The 17540-nt window shown below is 33.1% G+C and overlaps 1 protein-coding gene across 1 annotated transcript; it reads left to right on the top strand.

The window, feature by feature from the left end:
- The first annotated feature begins 6296 nt into the window (after positions 1–6296).
- LOC130895641 (peroxidase-like) lies at positions 6297–17212 on the top strand. Its single transcript, XM_057803070.1, has 11 exons — positions 6297–7381; positions 9214–9358; positions 9414–9628; positions 10267–10443; positions 10500–10696; positions 12110–12305; positions 12983–13328; positions 13398–13554; positions 13613–13786; positions 14722–15023; positions 17022–17212. The coding sequence occupies exons 1-11, from the start codon at positions 7369–7371 to the stop codon at positions 17143–17145; spliced, it is 2046 nt and encodes a 681-aa protein (XP_057659053.1). The 5' UTR covers positions 6297–7368; the 3' UTR covers positions 17146–17212.
- The last annotated feature ends 328 nt before the right edge of the window (positions 17213–17540 follow it).

A 17540-nucleotide genomic window follows, 5' to 3' on the forward strand; every position in this document is an offset into this window, starting at 1 on the left:
CTTCCGCTTTAATTACTCTAACAATGGGACGCCACTGAAATACGGCACAATCCTTTCAAATTTTTTCTACTTTTATCAATTTTTTTGCTCTTTTCTATAAGAATTCAACTATTTCACTCTTATCGCCATAGACAAATTTTATAAAGCCACATTTAATAAGAAACTTCCGCTTTAATTACTTTAACACAAGGACGCCACTGAAAACGGAACAATCCTTTCAAATTTTTTCTACTTTTATCAATTTTTTTGCTCTTTTCTATAAGAATTCAACTATTTCACTCTTATCGCCATAGACAAAATTTATAAAGCCACATTTAATAAGAAACTTCCGCTTTAATTACTTTAACAATGGGACGCCACTGAAAACGGCACAATCCTTTCAAATTTCTTCTACTTTTATCAATTTTTTTGCTCTTTTCTATAAGAATTCAACTATTTCACTCTTATCGCCATAGACAAATTTTATAACGCCACATTTAATAACAAACTTCCGCTTTAATTACTTTAACAATGGGACGCCACTGAAAACGGCACAATCCTTTCAAATTTCTTCTACTTTTATCAATTTTTTTGCTCCTTTCTATAAGAATTCAACTATTTCACTCTTATCGCCATAGACAAATTTTATAACGCCACATTTAATAAGAAACTTCCGCTTTAATTACTTTAACACAAGGACGCCACTGAAAACGGCACAATCCTTTCAAATTTCTTCTACTTTTATCAATTTTTTTGCTCCTTTCTATAAGAATTCAACTATTTCACTCTTATCGCCATAGACAAATTTTATAACGCCACATTTAATAAGAAACTTCCGCTTTAATTACTTTAACAATGAGACGCCACTGAAAACGGCACAATCCTTTCAAATTTCTTCTACTTTTATCAATTTTTTTGCTCCTTTCTATAAGAATTCAACTATTTCACTCTTATCGCCATAGACAAATTTTATAAAGCCACATTTAATAAGAAACTTCCGCTTTAATTACTTTAACAATGGGACGCCACTGAAAACGGCACAATCCTTTCAAATTTTTTCTACTTTTATCAATTTTTTTGCTCCTTTCTATAAGAATTCAACTATTTCACTCTTATCGCCATAGACAAATTTTATAAAGCCACATTTAATAAGAAACTTCCGCTTTAATTACTTTAACAATGGGACGCCACTGAAAACGGAACAATCTTTTCAAATTTTTTCTACTTTTATCAATTTTTTTGCTCCTTTCTATAAGAATTCAACTATTTCACTCTTATCGCCATAGACAAATTTTATAAAGCCACATTTAATAAGAAACTTCCGCTTTAATTACTTTAACACAAGGACGCCACTGAAAACGGAACAATCCTTTCAAATTTTTTCTACTTTTATCAATTTTTTTGCTCTTTTCTATAAGAATTCAACTATTTCACTCTTATCGCCATAGACAAAATTTATAAAGCCACATTTAATAAGAAACTTCCGCTTTAATTACTTTAACAATGGGACGCCACTGAAAACGGCACAATCCTTTCAAATTTCTTCTACTTTTATCAATTTTTTTGCTCTTTTCTATAAGAATTCAACTATTTCACTCTTATCGCCATAGACAAATTTTATAACGCCACATTTAATAACAAACTTCCGCTTTAATTACTTTAACACAAGGACGCCACTGAAAACGGAACAATCCTTTCAAATTTTTTCTACTTTTATCAATTTTTTTGCTCTTTTCTATAAGAATTCAACTATTTCACTCTTATCGCCATAGACAAATTTTATAAAGCCACATTTAATAAGAAACTTCCGCTTTAATTACTTTAACAATGGGACGCCACTGAAAACGGCACAATCCTTTCAAATTTCTTCTACTTTTATCAATTTTTTTGCTCCTTTCTATAAGAATTCAACTATTTCACTCTTATCGCCATAGACAAATTTTATAAAGCCACATTTAATAAGAAACTTCCGCTTTAATTACTTTAACAATGAGACGCCACTGAAAAACGGTACAATCCTTTCAAATTTTCATTTTTCATCTAATATTTCGCTGCATGAAGTAAGAATTTAACTACTTCACTACTATTTTTTGAGTAAACCTTGTAAATATCAATAATTTCAATTTTATAAATAAGCAGACAAGAAGCTTTTGAAATTATCATCTTATATCAGGTAAATCATCTAACAACTGATTACTAATCCAATCTCACACTAAATATTCTTTTTTGATTTTCATACTCCCAATTATCAATAAAATGAATTAATTCTTATTCAATGTCGATTCAGATGAAAATTTCGTCACTCTCGCACACAATCTAGTCACCGTATAAGTGAAGACAATTAATTTTTAACAATTCCAAAATTACGACATGAATATTCAATAGGTTCAATTAGGGTTACCAAAATTATTAACCTATTTATTTCGACCTCGAATTTATTAGTTTTCTATATAATTCGCGCAATTTATGACCGTTATGATTTGAACGGTGATTTATCATGACTGGAGGGTAAGCTTTGATATCTCGGTATCATAGACTCCGTTTGACGCGCCTCGCAGAACACACCTTAGATCGTTATTGAGACCGTTTATACACGTTTAAAATGAGACATATAAACATTTACGTCTAATAAATTTATTACGTAAATTGCGTTTATGTGTATTGCGTTGCGTATATTCAGCAACCTAAATTAATTAGGTAGTTTTTTATGTAATTAAAATTGCTGTGTCGTAACATTCTTACACAGGACTGTAACACAAAAAATAACAATATAATCTCTAATCGAAAATAGATTTGGTCAGAGAGCCGTTGCTATAGTCCAGTCATTTTAAGTAGATTTCGGAAAATCGAGATACCCAGCTATAAAGTCGTTTAAACTTGTTCATTTGATATCCTAAAACTCCTCCCAAAACTCACATATAATTCGATATGAGCAAACTTTAAAAATCGGTAGTCAAAAGTTGAAAAAATCGATTTTTGTACATATTTTGCAAATAACTCGTTTCCTATGGGTTTTTTGCTATTTGTATTTATTATCAATATTGTAGAGCGTTGAATTCTCTACAACTTTTATTACAAAAATTTTTTCATACGGTGAGTCGTTTCTGAGATAGGGGTCAGATTATTTTCCAGCAGTCTTCGTCATATCCAATTGTCTAGTAGTCCAGTCATTTGAGGTAGTTCATCTAGGAAAATCTAGATACTCAGATATAAAGTCGCTTAAACTTGTTCATTTGATATCCTAAAACTCCTCTCAAAACTCACATATAGTTCGATATGAGCAACTTTAAAAATCGGGGGTCAAAAGTTGAAAAAATCGATTTTTTGTACATTTTTTGCAAATAACTCGTTTCCTATGGGTTTTTTGCTATTTGTATTTATTATCAATATTGTAGAGCGTTCAATTCTCTACAACTTTTATTACAAAAATTTTTTCATACGGTGAGTCGTTTCTGAGATAGGGGTCAGATTATTTTCCAGCAGTCTTCGTCATATCTAATTGTCTAGTAGTCCAGTCATTTGAGGTAGTTCATCTAGGAAAATCTAGATACTCAGATATAAAGTCGCTTAAACTTGTTCATTTGATATCCTAAAACTCCTCTCAAAACTCACATATAGTTCGATATGAGCAACTTTAAAAATCGGGGGTCAAAAGTTGAAAAAATCGATTTTTTGTACATTTTTTGCAAATAACTCGTTTCCTATGGGTTTTTTGCTATTTGTATTTATTATCAATATTGTAGAGCGTTCAATTCTCTACAACTTTTATTACAAAAATTTTTTCATACGGTGAGTCGTTTCTGAGATAGGGGTCAGATTATTTTCCAGCAGTCTTCGTCATATCTAATTGTCTAGTAGTCCAGTCATTTGAGGTAGTTCATCTAGGAAAATCTAGATACTCAGATATAAAGTCGCTTAAACTTGTTCATTTGATATCCTAAAACTCCTCCCAAAACTCACATATAATTCGATATGAGCAAACTTTAAAAATCGGTAGTCAAAAGTTGAAAAAATCGATTTTTTGTACATATTTTGCAAATAACTCGTTTCCTATGGGTTTTTTGCTATTTGTATTTATTATCAATATTGTAGAGCGTTCAATTCTCTACAACTTTTATTACAAAAATTTTTTCATACGGTGAGTCGTTTCTGAGATAGGGGTCTGATTATTTTCCAGCAGTCTTCGTCATATCCAATTGTCTAGTAGTCCAGTCATTTGAGGTAGTTCATCTAGGAAAATCTAGATACTCAGCTATAAAGTCGCTTAAACTTGTTTATTTGATATCCTAAAACTCCTCTCGAAACTCACGTATAATTCGATATGAGCAACTTTAAAAATCGGGAGTCAAAAGTTGAAAAAATCGATTTTTTGTGCATTTTTTGCAAATAACTCGTTTCCTATGGGTTTTTCGCTATTTGTATTTATTATCAATATTGTAGAGCGTTCAATTCTCTACAACTTTTATTACAAAAATTTTTTCATACGGTGAGTCGTTTCTGAGATAGGGGTCAGATTATTTTCCAGCAGTCTTCGTCATATCTAATTGTCTAGTAGTCCAGTCATTTGAGGTAGTTCATCTAGGAAAATCTAGATACTCAGATATAAAGTCGCTTAAACTTGTTCATTTGATATCCTAAAACTCCTCCCAAAACTCACATATAATTCGATATGAGCAAACTTTAAAAATCGGGAGTCAAAAGTTGAAAAAATCGATTTTTGTACATTTTTTGCAAATAATCGTTTCCTATGGGTTTTTCGTTATTTGTGTATATTATCAATATTGTAGAGCGTTCAATTCTCTACAACTTTTATTACAAAAATTTTTTCATACGGTGAGTCGTTTCTGAGATAGGGGTCAGATTATTTTCCAGCAGTCTTCGTCATATTCAATTGTCTAGTAGTCCAGTCATTTGAGGTAGTTCATCTAGGAAAATCTAGATACTCAGCTATAAAGTCGCTTAAACTTGTTTATTTGATATCCTAAAACTCCTCTCGAAACTCACGTATAATTCGATATGAGCAACTTTAAAAATCGGGAGTCAAAAGTTGAAAAAATCGATTTTTTGTGCATTTTTTGCAAATAACTCGTTTCCTATGGGTTTTTCGCTATTTGTATTTATTATCAATATTGTAGAGCGTTCAATTCTCTACAACTTTTATTACAAAAATTTTTTCATACGGTGAGTCGTTTCTGAGATAGGGGTCTGATTATTTTCCAGCAGTCTTCATCATATCTAATTATCTAGTAGTCCAGTCATTTGAGGTAGTTCACCTAGGAAAATCTAGATACTCAGCTATAAAGTCGCTTAATTTTGTTCATTTGATATCCTAAAACTCCTCCCAAAACTCACATATAATTCGATATGAGCAAACTTTAAAAATCGGTAGTCAAAAGTTGAAAAAATCGATTTTTTGTACATATTTTGCAAATAACTCGTTTCCTATGGGTTTTTTGCTATTTGTATTTATTATCAATATTGTAGAGCGTTGAATTCTCTACAACTTTTATTACAAAAATTTTTTCATACGGTGAGTCGTTTCTGAGATAAAGGGTAGTCCCGATCAAAATAATCTCTTATAAAGTTTATAAGTTATTGCTAAATATCTAATTATAAATAAATCTCATTTTTTATCAACAATTACATTATATTTAAATATTTTTTAAATTCATTTAATAGCACTTACCTGTCCTTGTAGCTTCAAAATCGTAGAGAAAAAATTTTAATCATATCATGATTAAAATCTTATTTATAGTAATTATTCTTAAATAAATAAAAAATAATAGGGAAGAAATAAAAATGTTATTAATATTTATTAAAAAATTTCATTCGATACATTTGTGATTGTTAAAATTAAAAAAAAAAACAAATAAAAAATAATTATAAGGACAATGAGTTCTAATTTGAATTTTCTTCTTCTTCATCGTCGTCGTCTTCCCGCTGAACTGGACAGTTTTCTTCTTCAAATGTTGCTGTAAGTTCATCCAAATTATTATTATTTTCATTGGGACTATCAGTTGATTTCAAACGGGATTTTAACCGCCCTCTATCTCAGAAACGACTCACCGTATGAAAAAATCTTTACAACATAAGTTGTAGAGAATTTAATGCTTTACATTATTGATAATAAATACAAATAGCGAAAAACCCATAGGAAACGAGTTATTTGCAAAAAATGTGCAAAAAAATCGATTTTTTTGACTTTTAACCCACGATTTTTAAAGTTGCTCACATCGAATTATATGTGAGTTTTTAGAGAAGTTTAAGAATGTCAAATGAACATGTTCAAACGACTTTATAGCTAGATATTCCGATTTTCCTAGGTGAACTACCTTAAATGACTAACTACTGGACAATTGGATATGACGAAGACTGCTAGAAAGTAACCTGACCCTAAAACATCCGCGATTGGTCGGAAAGCACGGTTGATTTTGGAACAGCATCATCTGCATTAAAGGTTGGAGCAACGGGGATCTATTCTGTTCTCAGATGAGACCAGAATGTGTCTCCATGGTAGTAAATGTGCCGAAGACCAAGAGAGCGATTTGCAGATTGGTGCTTTGAAGAGCAGAGTGCTTATGGAGATGGTCTGGGGTGGAATTTCTATTGGAGACGAACCGACTTGTGTTCATTCGTAGAGGCGACCGTGTTCACGAAAGAAGAGGTCTAACGGCTGATAGATATATCGAGGAGATTGTAGCAATTCATCTGGTACTTTAACATTGGGGACGAATTTACCTTTATGCATGACAATGCAAGACTGCACACCGCCAGAATCGTGCAAGATTACATTGCAGAATTGTGAAACAGAAAGATCGTTCTCAGTTTCAAAGAGAATAAAAAATGTAGATCGCTCTACAATGTCATTGACAAGACTGTACATTGAAAATGAGTTGTTACAGAATTTGGATGAGATAATTGAAAATTTCACCACAACTAAATCGAGAAAGAAGTTTATTTAATAATTTGAAACTGATATATTATATTTCAAAGAGTTCGAGCTGATTTTGATTTCCTCAAGTGGACCCCGGGTCGATTTTAGCCCCAATAAGTTTTTGAACTTGTATTCTATACCATGAATTCGGTCCTGTTTCAAATGAGAAACAAATTCGATCATTTTCAACTTTGATGTGCATTCTATTTTAAAAAAATTGTTCCAAGTCATTCAAGGTTTATGTGAATGTTTAAAATATATGTTACATATTCGTAGAAGTATATTTGCTCTAAGATCAATTAGTACTTTCTCTTTCACTCCAAACTTGATGAATAGAGGGTAGATTCGATACAATTAGTAGTTGTGATTTGAAGTGAGTGGCAAGAAGATTGATTGGAGTTGAAACAAGACTATTGATGGATTAATTGGAGGATAAAATATATGGAAATAATTGGATGATAAATATATGTAAGTTCAATGAATAAAACAGCACATTTTGGTAATATCTGTAATAATTAAATATTTTTTTCTACTACCGTGTGTAAATTACGTACTTTATACACACTTTCGAGTGTGTAAAACTTTACTTTACGCACTAGTGCGTTAAAAAACGTGATATTAAGGTCTCCGTAGTCTAGTGGCTAGAGTACGAGGCTCATAGGCGGGAGGTCCCAGGTTCAAGTCGCTCTGATGCAATTTTTTTATTTTTCTACTTATGTAGTAATAATTATTTTTAAGTGGCATTCATATATCCGGAAAAGAAGAGTTGACACATTTAATAACACAAATTCGTCTGTTGTTTTGATAATTTGTTCTAATCTTGATTAAAATGTTCACAATATTGATAAATATAAGGAAAATTACCATTAAACTTTTGTATTTTCATAAAATTGTCGCTAGTAGAAAAAAAATTGTATGCAATTCGTGTGTAAAGGCGTTTTTTCGACAGCCAATAGGATTCTAAATAATCTGAAAATACTTGTAAACCTAACCATCAAGTCTTTCTCATCTGGTGTCTCGTTTCTAAGCTTTTCAACTTGTTCATGTGTGGTAATTCTTAGTTTTTTGGAACGACCTCCTCAACTTTTTCTAAATATGCCATCTGTTTGAAATAATCTGTTTACTAACATCAACCACCATTTTAAACAAGGGCGCTTGACTTTATCAATGAAAATTTGTTCCACAAACATGATGAACTAAAAATTTTTTCATTTTTCTTGTATACGTAGATAGATATTGGGGTATCAAATATACTGCAACCCAAAGGATCTTTTGTGTACCCCTATTCCAGTGAGTCAGAGATCTTAGTCTTCTATTTCATACGCTCCCAGGTGGAGAGAATGTGGATAGAGGTTCCGTCCTCTGCGCAACATCTGCACGCCGCTATATCTGCTAGGTCTAGTGTCTTCAGGTGTTTGTTGAGGCGACAACGCCTCGATAGAACTCAGCAGATCTACTCTGGTTATAGTTTCCCAGAAGAGTCTTTGCTTGTCTCAGCAGGTCTCTGTAGGTTGTCCCAATAACTGGTTTTCCTCCTACCAACCTTTTTTTCAATGCTTTTGCTAACGTGGTAGTTGATACCACAGAAGATTTCAGGTACCATGAAGGGCTTGTCTGTTCCAAACGAGTTTGAATTTTATTATATTGGATCTTAAAGCTCTAATAGCTGCTTAGCTATCGGACAGGATTAGATTGAACTGGACACATTTTTCAATTGCATAGATTTCTGATTGAAAAATGCTTGGTGCAATCCTCAAGCATTTAGAGTGTTTGATTCTGGGCACGTATATTCGTAGTCCAGTACTGTCTGCTACCTCAGATCCGTCCGTAGACCATTCAATGACATTTCGGCTCTTTTCCCGTGTGGTGTTTCGATCCCACATACTTCTACAGCTTAGTTTTGATGCGTCATCCTGAGACAAGTCCCACGGTTTGGTTATTATTTAGAGACAGTTTTTCTTTGGTGATTCCGTCTCTCAACATTCAAGTGAGACGCTTTTCTTGTATGTATGCTAAGAAAACTGATTCACTGAAGATCTATTCTAAATTTTTCATTCACACCAAACCAGGAAATTGGTATAACGTCTCTTAGTTCCCGTTGCTAATTTTCTTCAACTTCAAAATGCCAACACATATACAGGTCATTCATTTCGCTAAACTTGTAGTTGCATCTCGGGGAGACTTCCAACATGACGGTTGGAAGTCATCTACAGCCGCTGAATGGTATGATGAATCGGAGCTTTCATTAATTAGCAAAAACTTATCGTGTACAAAGTATTCAATAATATTTCTATTTACAGATATCATGTATACAGTTTACATATTATCTTTCATTGTAAACGTATTCGCCGCGACTGCGCAAAACGATTATTACAAAAGTGAAATTTTTCAAGACGTATTCGGTTACAAACCGTACAAAACCCTCGGTTCTAGTACAATTAACGGGTGAGTAAATATTTTTTTTTTCGTAAAATAGTAGAAACTCAATCGTATATTTCAGCAACCGTTTTCCAACTTCATATTCTGAAGCACGTTTTCTGAAAACTTCAACATCAAACCAAGAAATTATTCAACTGGGATGCGGTACTGTTCCCGATACCTGTCCAGATACAAACTACCGATCTTATGATGGTTCTTGTAATAATTTACGTAATCCGATTTGGGGTACACCGAATACTCCATATAACAGATTGTTACCAGCAAATTACGAGGACGGTAATTATATTTCAATATCATTATTCCTATGAATTATTTTCGATTAATTACGCATGATTTTGCTTACTTGCCTTGCGATTTATTTATGGTTATCGCAAAGGCTAGACGTACCGGAAATTGTAAACGTTTAAAATCCGTTGGAAAACGCGGGATCAAGACAACCTCTCCTTCGTATTTTCCTTTCGTGATTGTTATTCACCACCTTTTTCACAGCCAGTCTTGTTCCATTGCACAGTCGAGGTTGATTAATGATGATGACAACTGATCCTACTTTCAACTGCAAATTCTGAGGTATTTATCCAGGCAATTCCAGTGAATTTAAAAACTCCTTGTGATAGTTGACTACGTTGTCCTGGTTCATAACAGTATCGACTGGTTTAAAGGAAACCAAATGTCCCGGAAGAAAATTCTGAATGTTCGCATTGAGTTCCTCTGGAATGATCGTTCATCCAGCTAATTATGGCTATTGAACTATTGCGCTACATCCGGGAAAACACGCCGATTAATCTCCTCTTTTGAGTCTGTGATGTCTGATGGTTACACAAAATGAAGGACAGAAACAAATCTAAATATTAAAATGACTTTTGCACAAATGTAATTTTCAAATACAAAATACATAACTCAATTCCATTCAACAGGTATTCAGGATCCAGTTTTGTCTAAAAGCGGTAAAGAACTACCTCTGGCACGATCAGTTAGCCTTTTATTGTACCCCGATGTTCCAATCGAAGATCCCATATTTACTTTAAACACCATGCAGTACGGACAAATAATAACGCACGATCTAAGTATGACTGCAGGAAGTACTCAAACACGTACGTATAAGAAACATTTGAGCAAATGATTGGTTAGTATTATTGTTTGATTGTAGAACATTACAAAACGAGATGTTGTTCCGAAGATGGTCAACTTTTGGAATTGGCTGATATGCCTGAACATTGTTTCCCAATGCGTTTACCTCCCAACGATCCGGCACATCTAAATGATAACGTTAAATGCATGAGTTTCGATAGAACTATTACTAACAGGGATAGGAATTGTGTTAAAGGAAATTCTCCAGCTGAACAGGTAACGTACAAATCTCCATTCAGTAGGCGCTGCAGTTTTTCTCTGTTATATGGAAAGCATCCACCATCTTGAATGTCAACTGTCTTGTCCGCCATCTTATACGTCAACTGTTGTGTCCGCCATCTTATACGTCAACTGTTGTGTCCGCCATCTTGGATGTCAACTGTCTTGTCTGGCATCTAGGATGTCAACTGTTGTGTCCGCCATCTGGTATGTCAACTGTCTTGTCGTCATCTTGGACGTCAACTGTCGTATCTGCCATCTTTGATGTCAATTGTTGTGACCCTCATCTTGGATATCAACTTTTGTGTCCGCCATCTAGGATGTCAACTGTCGTATGTATCATTTTACATGTTAATTGTTGTGTCCACCAAATTGAAAGTCAACTGTCTTGTCCGCTATCTTATACGTCAACTGTGGTGTCTGCCATCTTATATATAAATTGTTGTGTCCGCCATCTAGGATATCAACTGTTGTGTCCACCATTTTGAATGTTAATTGTGGTTCCATACTATCCACAGAAGTTGGAGAAAAGGAGTACTACTGCTGTAGGAAAGGGCGTTCCAGAAATATGAACCAAACAAGCGAGGCACTGCGATCGCTAAGATGTCTTAATAAAAGCGGGGTGTTGTTTGCCCATTTCAAAGGATTTATCGACGTTTAATTTGAGTGAATATAATATCGAAAGAAGATAACGAAATTACTATCATTTATTATTATTACTCATAAACAGCTCATTTCGCAGATACTACTTACCGACGGCAACGCGGCTGATGGCTGGATAGCTATTGTTTTAACACGTTTAACCTCCAAGTCATCTGTCAAATGTCGTGTCTGTCATCTGTCAACTGTCGTATCTTCCATCTGTCATCTGTCGTGTCTGCCATCTGTCAACTGTCGTATCTACCATCTGTCATCTGTCGTGTCTGTCATCTGTCATGCCTATCCGGTTTCTGGAACTATATTTATAATTTTTGATTATAAGAAGATATCCCAGATCATGAAAAATAAGTTTTTCGCCTTCTTAACATAACATAAACTGAGCTGAAGTATATATAACGTCTACAGAAAATGGTTAGTTTAAGTTAGAAGAACACCAATCGAATTAAAACCGGAAGTACTAGTTTCTGAAAACCAGGATCTCGATAAATGGATTCTACGTCTTCGAAAACACCAAATTAACGTGTTTTAATTATAATAATAAGCCGGAAGTGTGACAAAAATTATTCTCAAATCAGTTACAATAAACGTAAATAATTTTTTTGAGTTTATTATCCTAAAATGTCGGAATGATTGAAAATAACCGCAAAATCTCGATTTATAGTCAATTTCAAATGCCCGAAAAGCAAATAAATCGAAATCATTCAATTATATCTGTAGATGACCAATTGATAAATAATTTTGAATTTGTAGCTAACTTCAGTGAACCACTTCTTAGATTTATCGCTCGTATACGGTAACGATGATGAAACAAATCATCAATTGAGAGAATTCAAAGGTGGTAGACTACGTTATGATACTAGAAAAGGAAATCAATGGCCGCCAAGAGCTGCCAACGCATCAGGTACTTGTCGACTGAACAAACCTAAAGACGCTTGTTACTTCGCAGGTAAGTTCTGCCTAAACTATTCTTTCAATTCAGAGATTATCGCCGGGCTTGTTTCTAAACTCTACCTTTGAGATACCCCCACAGAAAAAAGTCCATGGAGGTAAGATCCAGGGACCTGGGTGACCGAGGGATGCCACCGAAACGGCTTATCAATTTGCTAGGGAAGAAATCACGAAGCTGGTCTTCCTAGCAGTGTGTAACCATGTCTGTGACATGAAGGCAGAATGTTTTCTCAAACAAATAGGGTCTAATTATTCCCTTGCTAGACAACGCACACCAAACCGTCACTTGGGACTGTGAAGTGGCTGTTGATGTTTCAAGCGAGGGTTTTGTCTTTTAGGGCTTCATCACTACAAAAGATAGTGTTCACTGAGCTGCATCATTGTCCTTCTTTAATATTTCGTGTACTGTAGTTTTTGGACCCAGTCGTGGGTTGTTTTCTGCTGGGCTTGTTGCTCGGAACCTTCGCACCCATGATCGAATAAAATCTTTACTTGGAGCGTCACGTAACCTTCGAACAAAATCTTCGACGAGCAATTGCACACTGAGACTTCGGGGCTAAATAGCCCGCACGAATGACGATGCTAAAGCTGCCCCCTCCGGTTACGGTGGTTATGGAGAAATTCGAAAATCAAATCCTAATTCCGTTACATTATAAAATCCATAAATATTTATAGGTGACTCTCGAATCAATCAAAATCCTCAACTGGCTCTTCTCCATGTAATCCTCCTGAGAGAACATAACAGAATAGCCGATAAACTATCCGAACTTAACCCCCATTGGGACGACGAAACTACATTCCAAGAAGCTAGGAAAATTTGTATAGCTGAACATCAGTACATTACGTATTATGAATGGTTACCGTATTTCATTGGGGTCGAAAGGGCACTTGCTCACGGACTTATTTGGAAAACTGAAGGTTTTGTTAACGATTATAATGAAAACGTAGATCCAACTGTTTTGAATGAACATTCGACGGCGGCATTGAGAAATTTCCATACATTGATTGCTGGTAAACTTGAGTAAGTTGTACATTGAAATAGACTATAATTTTAAATTTTGTTATCCGCTTTTTTTTATTTAATTCCAAGTTTAGTGACCGAAGAAAGATATTCCCAATCTTTCATGCGTTTCACAGATGTCTTGAGACGTCCATATGTCATCGAAAGCAATAATACTTTCGATGATCTACTTCGGGGGCTCACATCGCAACCTCAATCCGCATCCGACCAATTTCATGATAGTGAGGTTAGTTCGAATCAAATTTTTTGTTAAAACCTTAAAATTAATCGTTTTTTTTTTATAGATAACTCAGTTTTTATTTAGAGAAGATAATGAAACATTTGGTATCGATTTACGAGCCACTGATATTCAGAGAAATAGAGATCACGGGTTGGGATCTTATAATGACTATAGGCAACTCTGGAAGAAACCCAGAGCTAATACTTTCGAAGATCTATTAGACACCATAAGTCAAGAGGTAACCACAAACATTATTTTTCTGCTAACGGACGTTCGTTTGAGAGCCTAAAAATAATTTTTTTGTCTCTGTGGCGTAGTGGCTAGAGTGAGAACCCACATGATCAAGTCCCAGGTTCAAGTCGCGCCCATGCAACCATCTGTTTATTTTTTATTGATCTATGGTTGCCAATCCTAGAAGCTAACAAACAAATTCAAGCAGAAAATAACGTGCGAAATGAAAATAATGAGATAAATAGAGAGGGTGACACAATTAGACTCGTTTCAAGTAGTTTATGTAGTACAAAAAATGACGTCATCGACAGTTAGGCCATCTTTGCAGGGTGGCACTCAATCTCATTCGAAATTTATTTAAAAATAATTTATTATTGTTGTTATAATTGTATACTTTCTAATACAGTGATATTTTTCAAGCAACTACCGCCATCTCTAAGTCAGGCCAGGTACTTCCTCGTAGTATAAACTCATACTTTTATGTTACATATTTTGAGTTTATATTCTCATCTATTATTGGAATATAGTGCATGATGGAAATTTAAAATATTTTCCTAGTGTAGGAAAAAAATAAATTATTTCGTTTTCGCATAATTAAATATTTCAGGACTTGAATGTTTGTTGAAAAATATGAAACTTGGCACCACCGTAACTCATTCTACCAATAATAAACCGTTAAATAAAGTGCGGGAAATACAAAATTCAAATACAGACAATGACTAACGAAAATTAAATTTAAATGCAATGTTGCCAAAATTTACTATAATTCGAAATACTCCGATAGAAATTTTGCTAAGAGAAATTTTTAGGTTACATATTTTAATAAGATTTGAACACTATTGTTTTTATGAAATTTGGACCCTTTATACTTTTTTCGCTTGAATGCAATCTGCTACAAAATTTTTATTAATTAAAAATTTCGATTCATTTTTTTTATTCTAGAATATTTTGAAATTGTCCCAACTGTACGAACATCCGGATGATATTGATTTGATTGTTGGGGGATCTTTGGAAAAAAATTTGAAAGATGCTCTGGTCGGTCCCACTTTCTTAAATATTATTATCGAACAATTTTACCGAACTAGGGTAGGGGACAGATTTTGGTTTGAAAACAACGGACCTCTTGGATTTACGTTGCCGCAACTACAGGAAATTAGAAAATCCAGTATTTCAAAATTGTTGTGCGATAACGGACATCACATCGTTAACATGCAACCAAGAGGATTTGAAAAAATATCTCCAAGGTTAGTACAGAGTAATAAAATTTTAAAAATTTACTAAAACATTTTCAAAAAATCACAGAGGACTAAAAACAAAATAATTAATCATTATTGTTCCTGGAATTATCTACTTCTAACCTAAAACGCGATTTTTAACAATATTCGAGGTTATGTTGCATCATTTTCATGATTTTAATGTAAATTGTCATATTATTGATGAAACCACTTCAAATTGCCATAATTTGGGTTTAATTGCGTTCATATCATAAATTGACAAGTAAGAGTTGTGATATAGTTTTAAAAACACAAAAATTTTGAAAATAACCTCAAAAGAAGCTAAAAACGTTGTTATTTCATACATAACTTCAAAAGAAGACAAAAATCCTATTATTTCATACATAACCTTAAAAGATGCCCAAAACGCTATTATCATTCCATACCTAACCTCGAAATAAGAAAAAAAACGCTATTATTTTATACATAACCTCGAATATCTTATAATCTTTATACCAATTGGAACCCCGCATTTAAACCACTGAATAAGATATAAATGTAGCAAAATTGTAGTTGAAATCATTGCTCGTTTATATGAGGCAATTACATTCCAAACGTCGGTAAACCTGTGGCATTGATAGTGACATTTGCTGTCATAGAACTAAATCTAAACATAGTGTCAAAGTCGATACTACATTCCAAACGTTGACCACTGACTGGTATTGGTAGTGACAACTGCATCCATCAAATTAAATCTGAATATCCAAAGTGTTACTGAAATCATTTTCGTATATCTGGGAAAACTATAATGAAAATTTTGGCAACCGTGCAGTAATGGCAGTGACAATTGCAGCTATAGAATTAAATTTAAACAAAGTGTTTTTGAAATCACTGTTGGAGTACCAGGAAGCTAAATTCCAAACGTTGGCAACCGTGTAGCATTGGTAGTGACAATTGCGGGCATCGAACTAAATCCGAATATCCAAAAAGTTACTGAAATCATGATTCGTGGGGAAATTACATTATAAACGTTGGCAGCCTTCAATGTTGCAAAATTTATTGTAAAAATTTGATAATTATCTTAAAATTTCTTGTTTTTGATTTAATTACGATATCCTTTTATAATAACAACTGAGAAAAAAATACAACTTGGCAACAACATAAAAGATCTGTCATCTGTCAACTTGAAATTTTTCGTACCAGAGGCCAGGTTACCTGATGATGCAGTTATAATAGAAACTTTTCAAGACTAGGTTCATATTGAAAAATTGATTTTTGAATTCGAATCAGTAGTGTTGTCTCATATTTTCTAAGTTGATTTTATATAATCTTTTCGAGCAATAAGTAAATACAGATTTTTTGTTTACTAGATTATTAATAAACATTTCATTTACGATTAAACTAATTCAAATGATTAAGTTGAATTTTTATATATTTTTTATTTGACTTACCCAAGTTCTGTCTCGTTTTCAGTTTAGTATTCCATAGAAGATTTTCACAATTTTCCGCTTTCACTATGAATAATTTTTAAAAGGCACGATTTTATATTGAATAAAATACACAACATTCACTTATTTATTATCTAAATATTCTAAATTATTCAAAAAATTGACAATTATTTTCAGAAATAAAAAAAACAAATAACAAAATGGCCATAAGCATAGATCTTCTTTTTACGCCAGTGGCGTCGTTACTAACCTTCATGGTATAAAAGAAGGAAAATGAGTTCTGTGATTGTCAACGTTCCATGATCATAGGTACCTCTATAGTGGAAGGGATTTTTAATGCATATAGACAGGACCATATTAAGGAATTACCGAAATATCGAATTTTTAAAAATAAAACTTCCTTTTTTCTTGATTTGTTTATTTTAGTTTTGTTCACATTTTGATAGAATATCATCGAAAAAAACAAAAAAAACTGTTTTTAAAACAGAAAAGTATATTTTTGATACCAGTTTTATATACTTTTACTTTATACTTTTAGTTTTCTCTATTTAAATTATAATTATATATTTTTTTATTTCAGTAATCCACTAACATCGTGTGAATCGTTGCCATCTATAGATCTATCGCACTGGAAAGACCAACAATATTTTCAAAAAATCGATGATGATTTCTCGATAAATCACAATAAATACCTATTCAAATAATATTTTTTTGTACAATATTTATAAATTTGTTATTTATTCTTTTATTTATTACATGTATTAACCAAAATTTACTTTATTTTTTATAAACCCCGTTTACAACAATATAAAAGGCATCTTGGAAAGAAATAAAGTCACAACTGTATAATTTTATTTTCCAACAAACTTCTGGAGCATTTCCATGAAATTCTCATTGAAGACAAGTTTTTTTAGTATACTGTTAGAATTAATTGAGACAAATATTTTTATCTGTATTGGTTGCTGGTGATAGACTGAAATGCATCAATCTGCTATATCTGCCTAAATGCAGTATGCAGAAGTAAAAATGAAAAACTCATTTCAATTGTTTCACAGTAGGGATGGCGATTATTTCCAAAAAAGACCGATTTTTAAATCGA

Source organism: Diorhabda carinulata, chromosome 6, assembly GCF_026250575.1.
Source record: "Diorhabda carinulata isolate Delta chromosome 6, icDioCari1.1, whole genome shotgun sequence".
NCBI lineage: Eukaryota > Metazoa > Arthropoda > Insecta > Coleoptera > Chrysomelidae > Diorhabda > Diorhabda carinulata.

Coding starts and splice junctions, on each gene's coding strand:
- LOC130895641 (XM_057803070.1), top strand. Junction 9,629..10,266: donor ACCAGCAAATTACGAGGACG/GTAATTATATTT, acceptor TCCATTCAACAG/GTATTCAGGATCCAGTTTTG. Junction 10,444..10,499: donor TGCAGGAAGTACTCAAACAC/GTACGTATAAGA, acceptor GTTTGATTGTAG/AACATTACAAAACGAGATGT.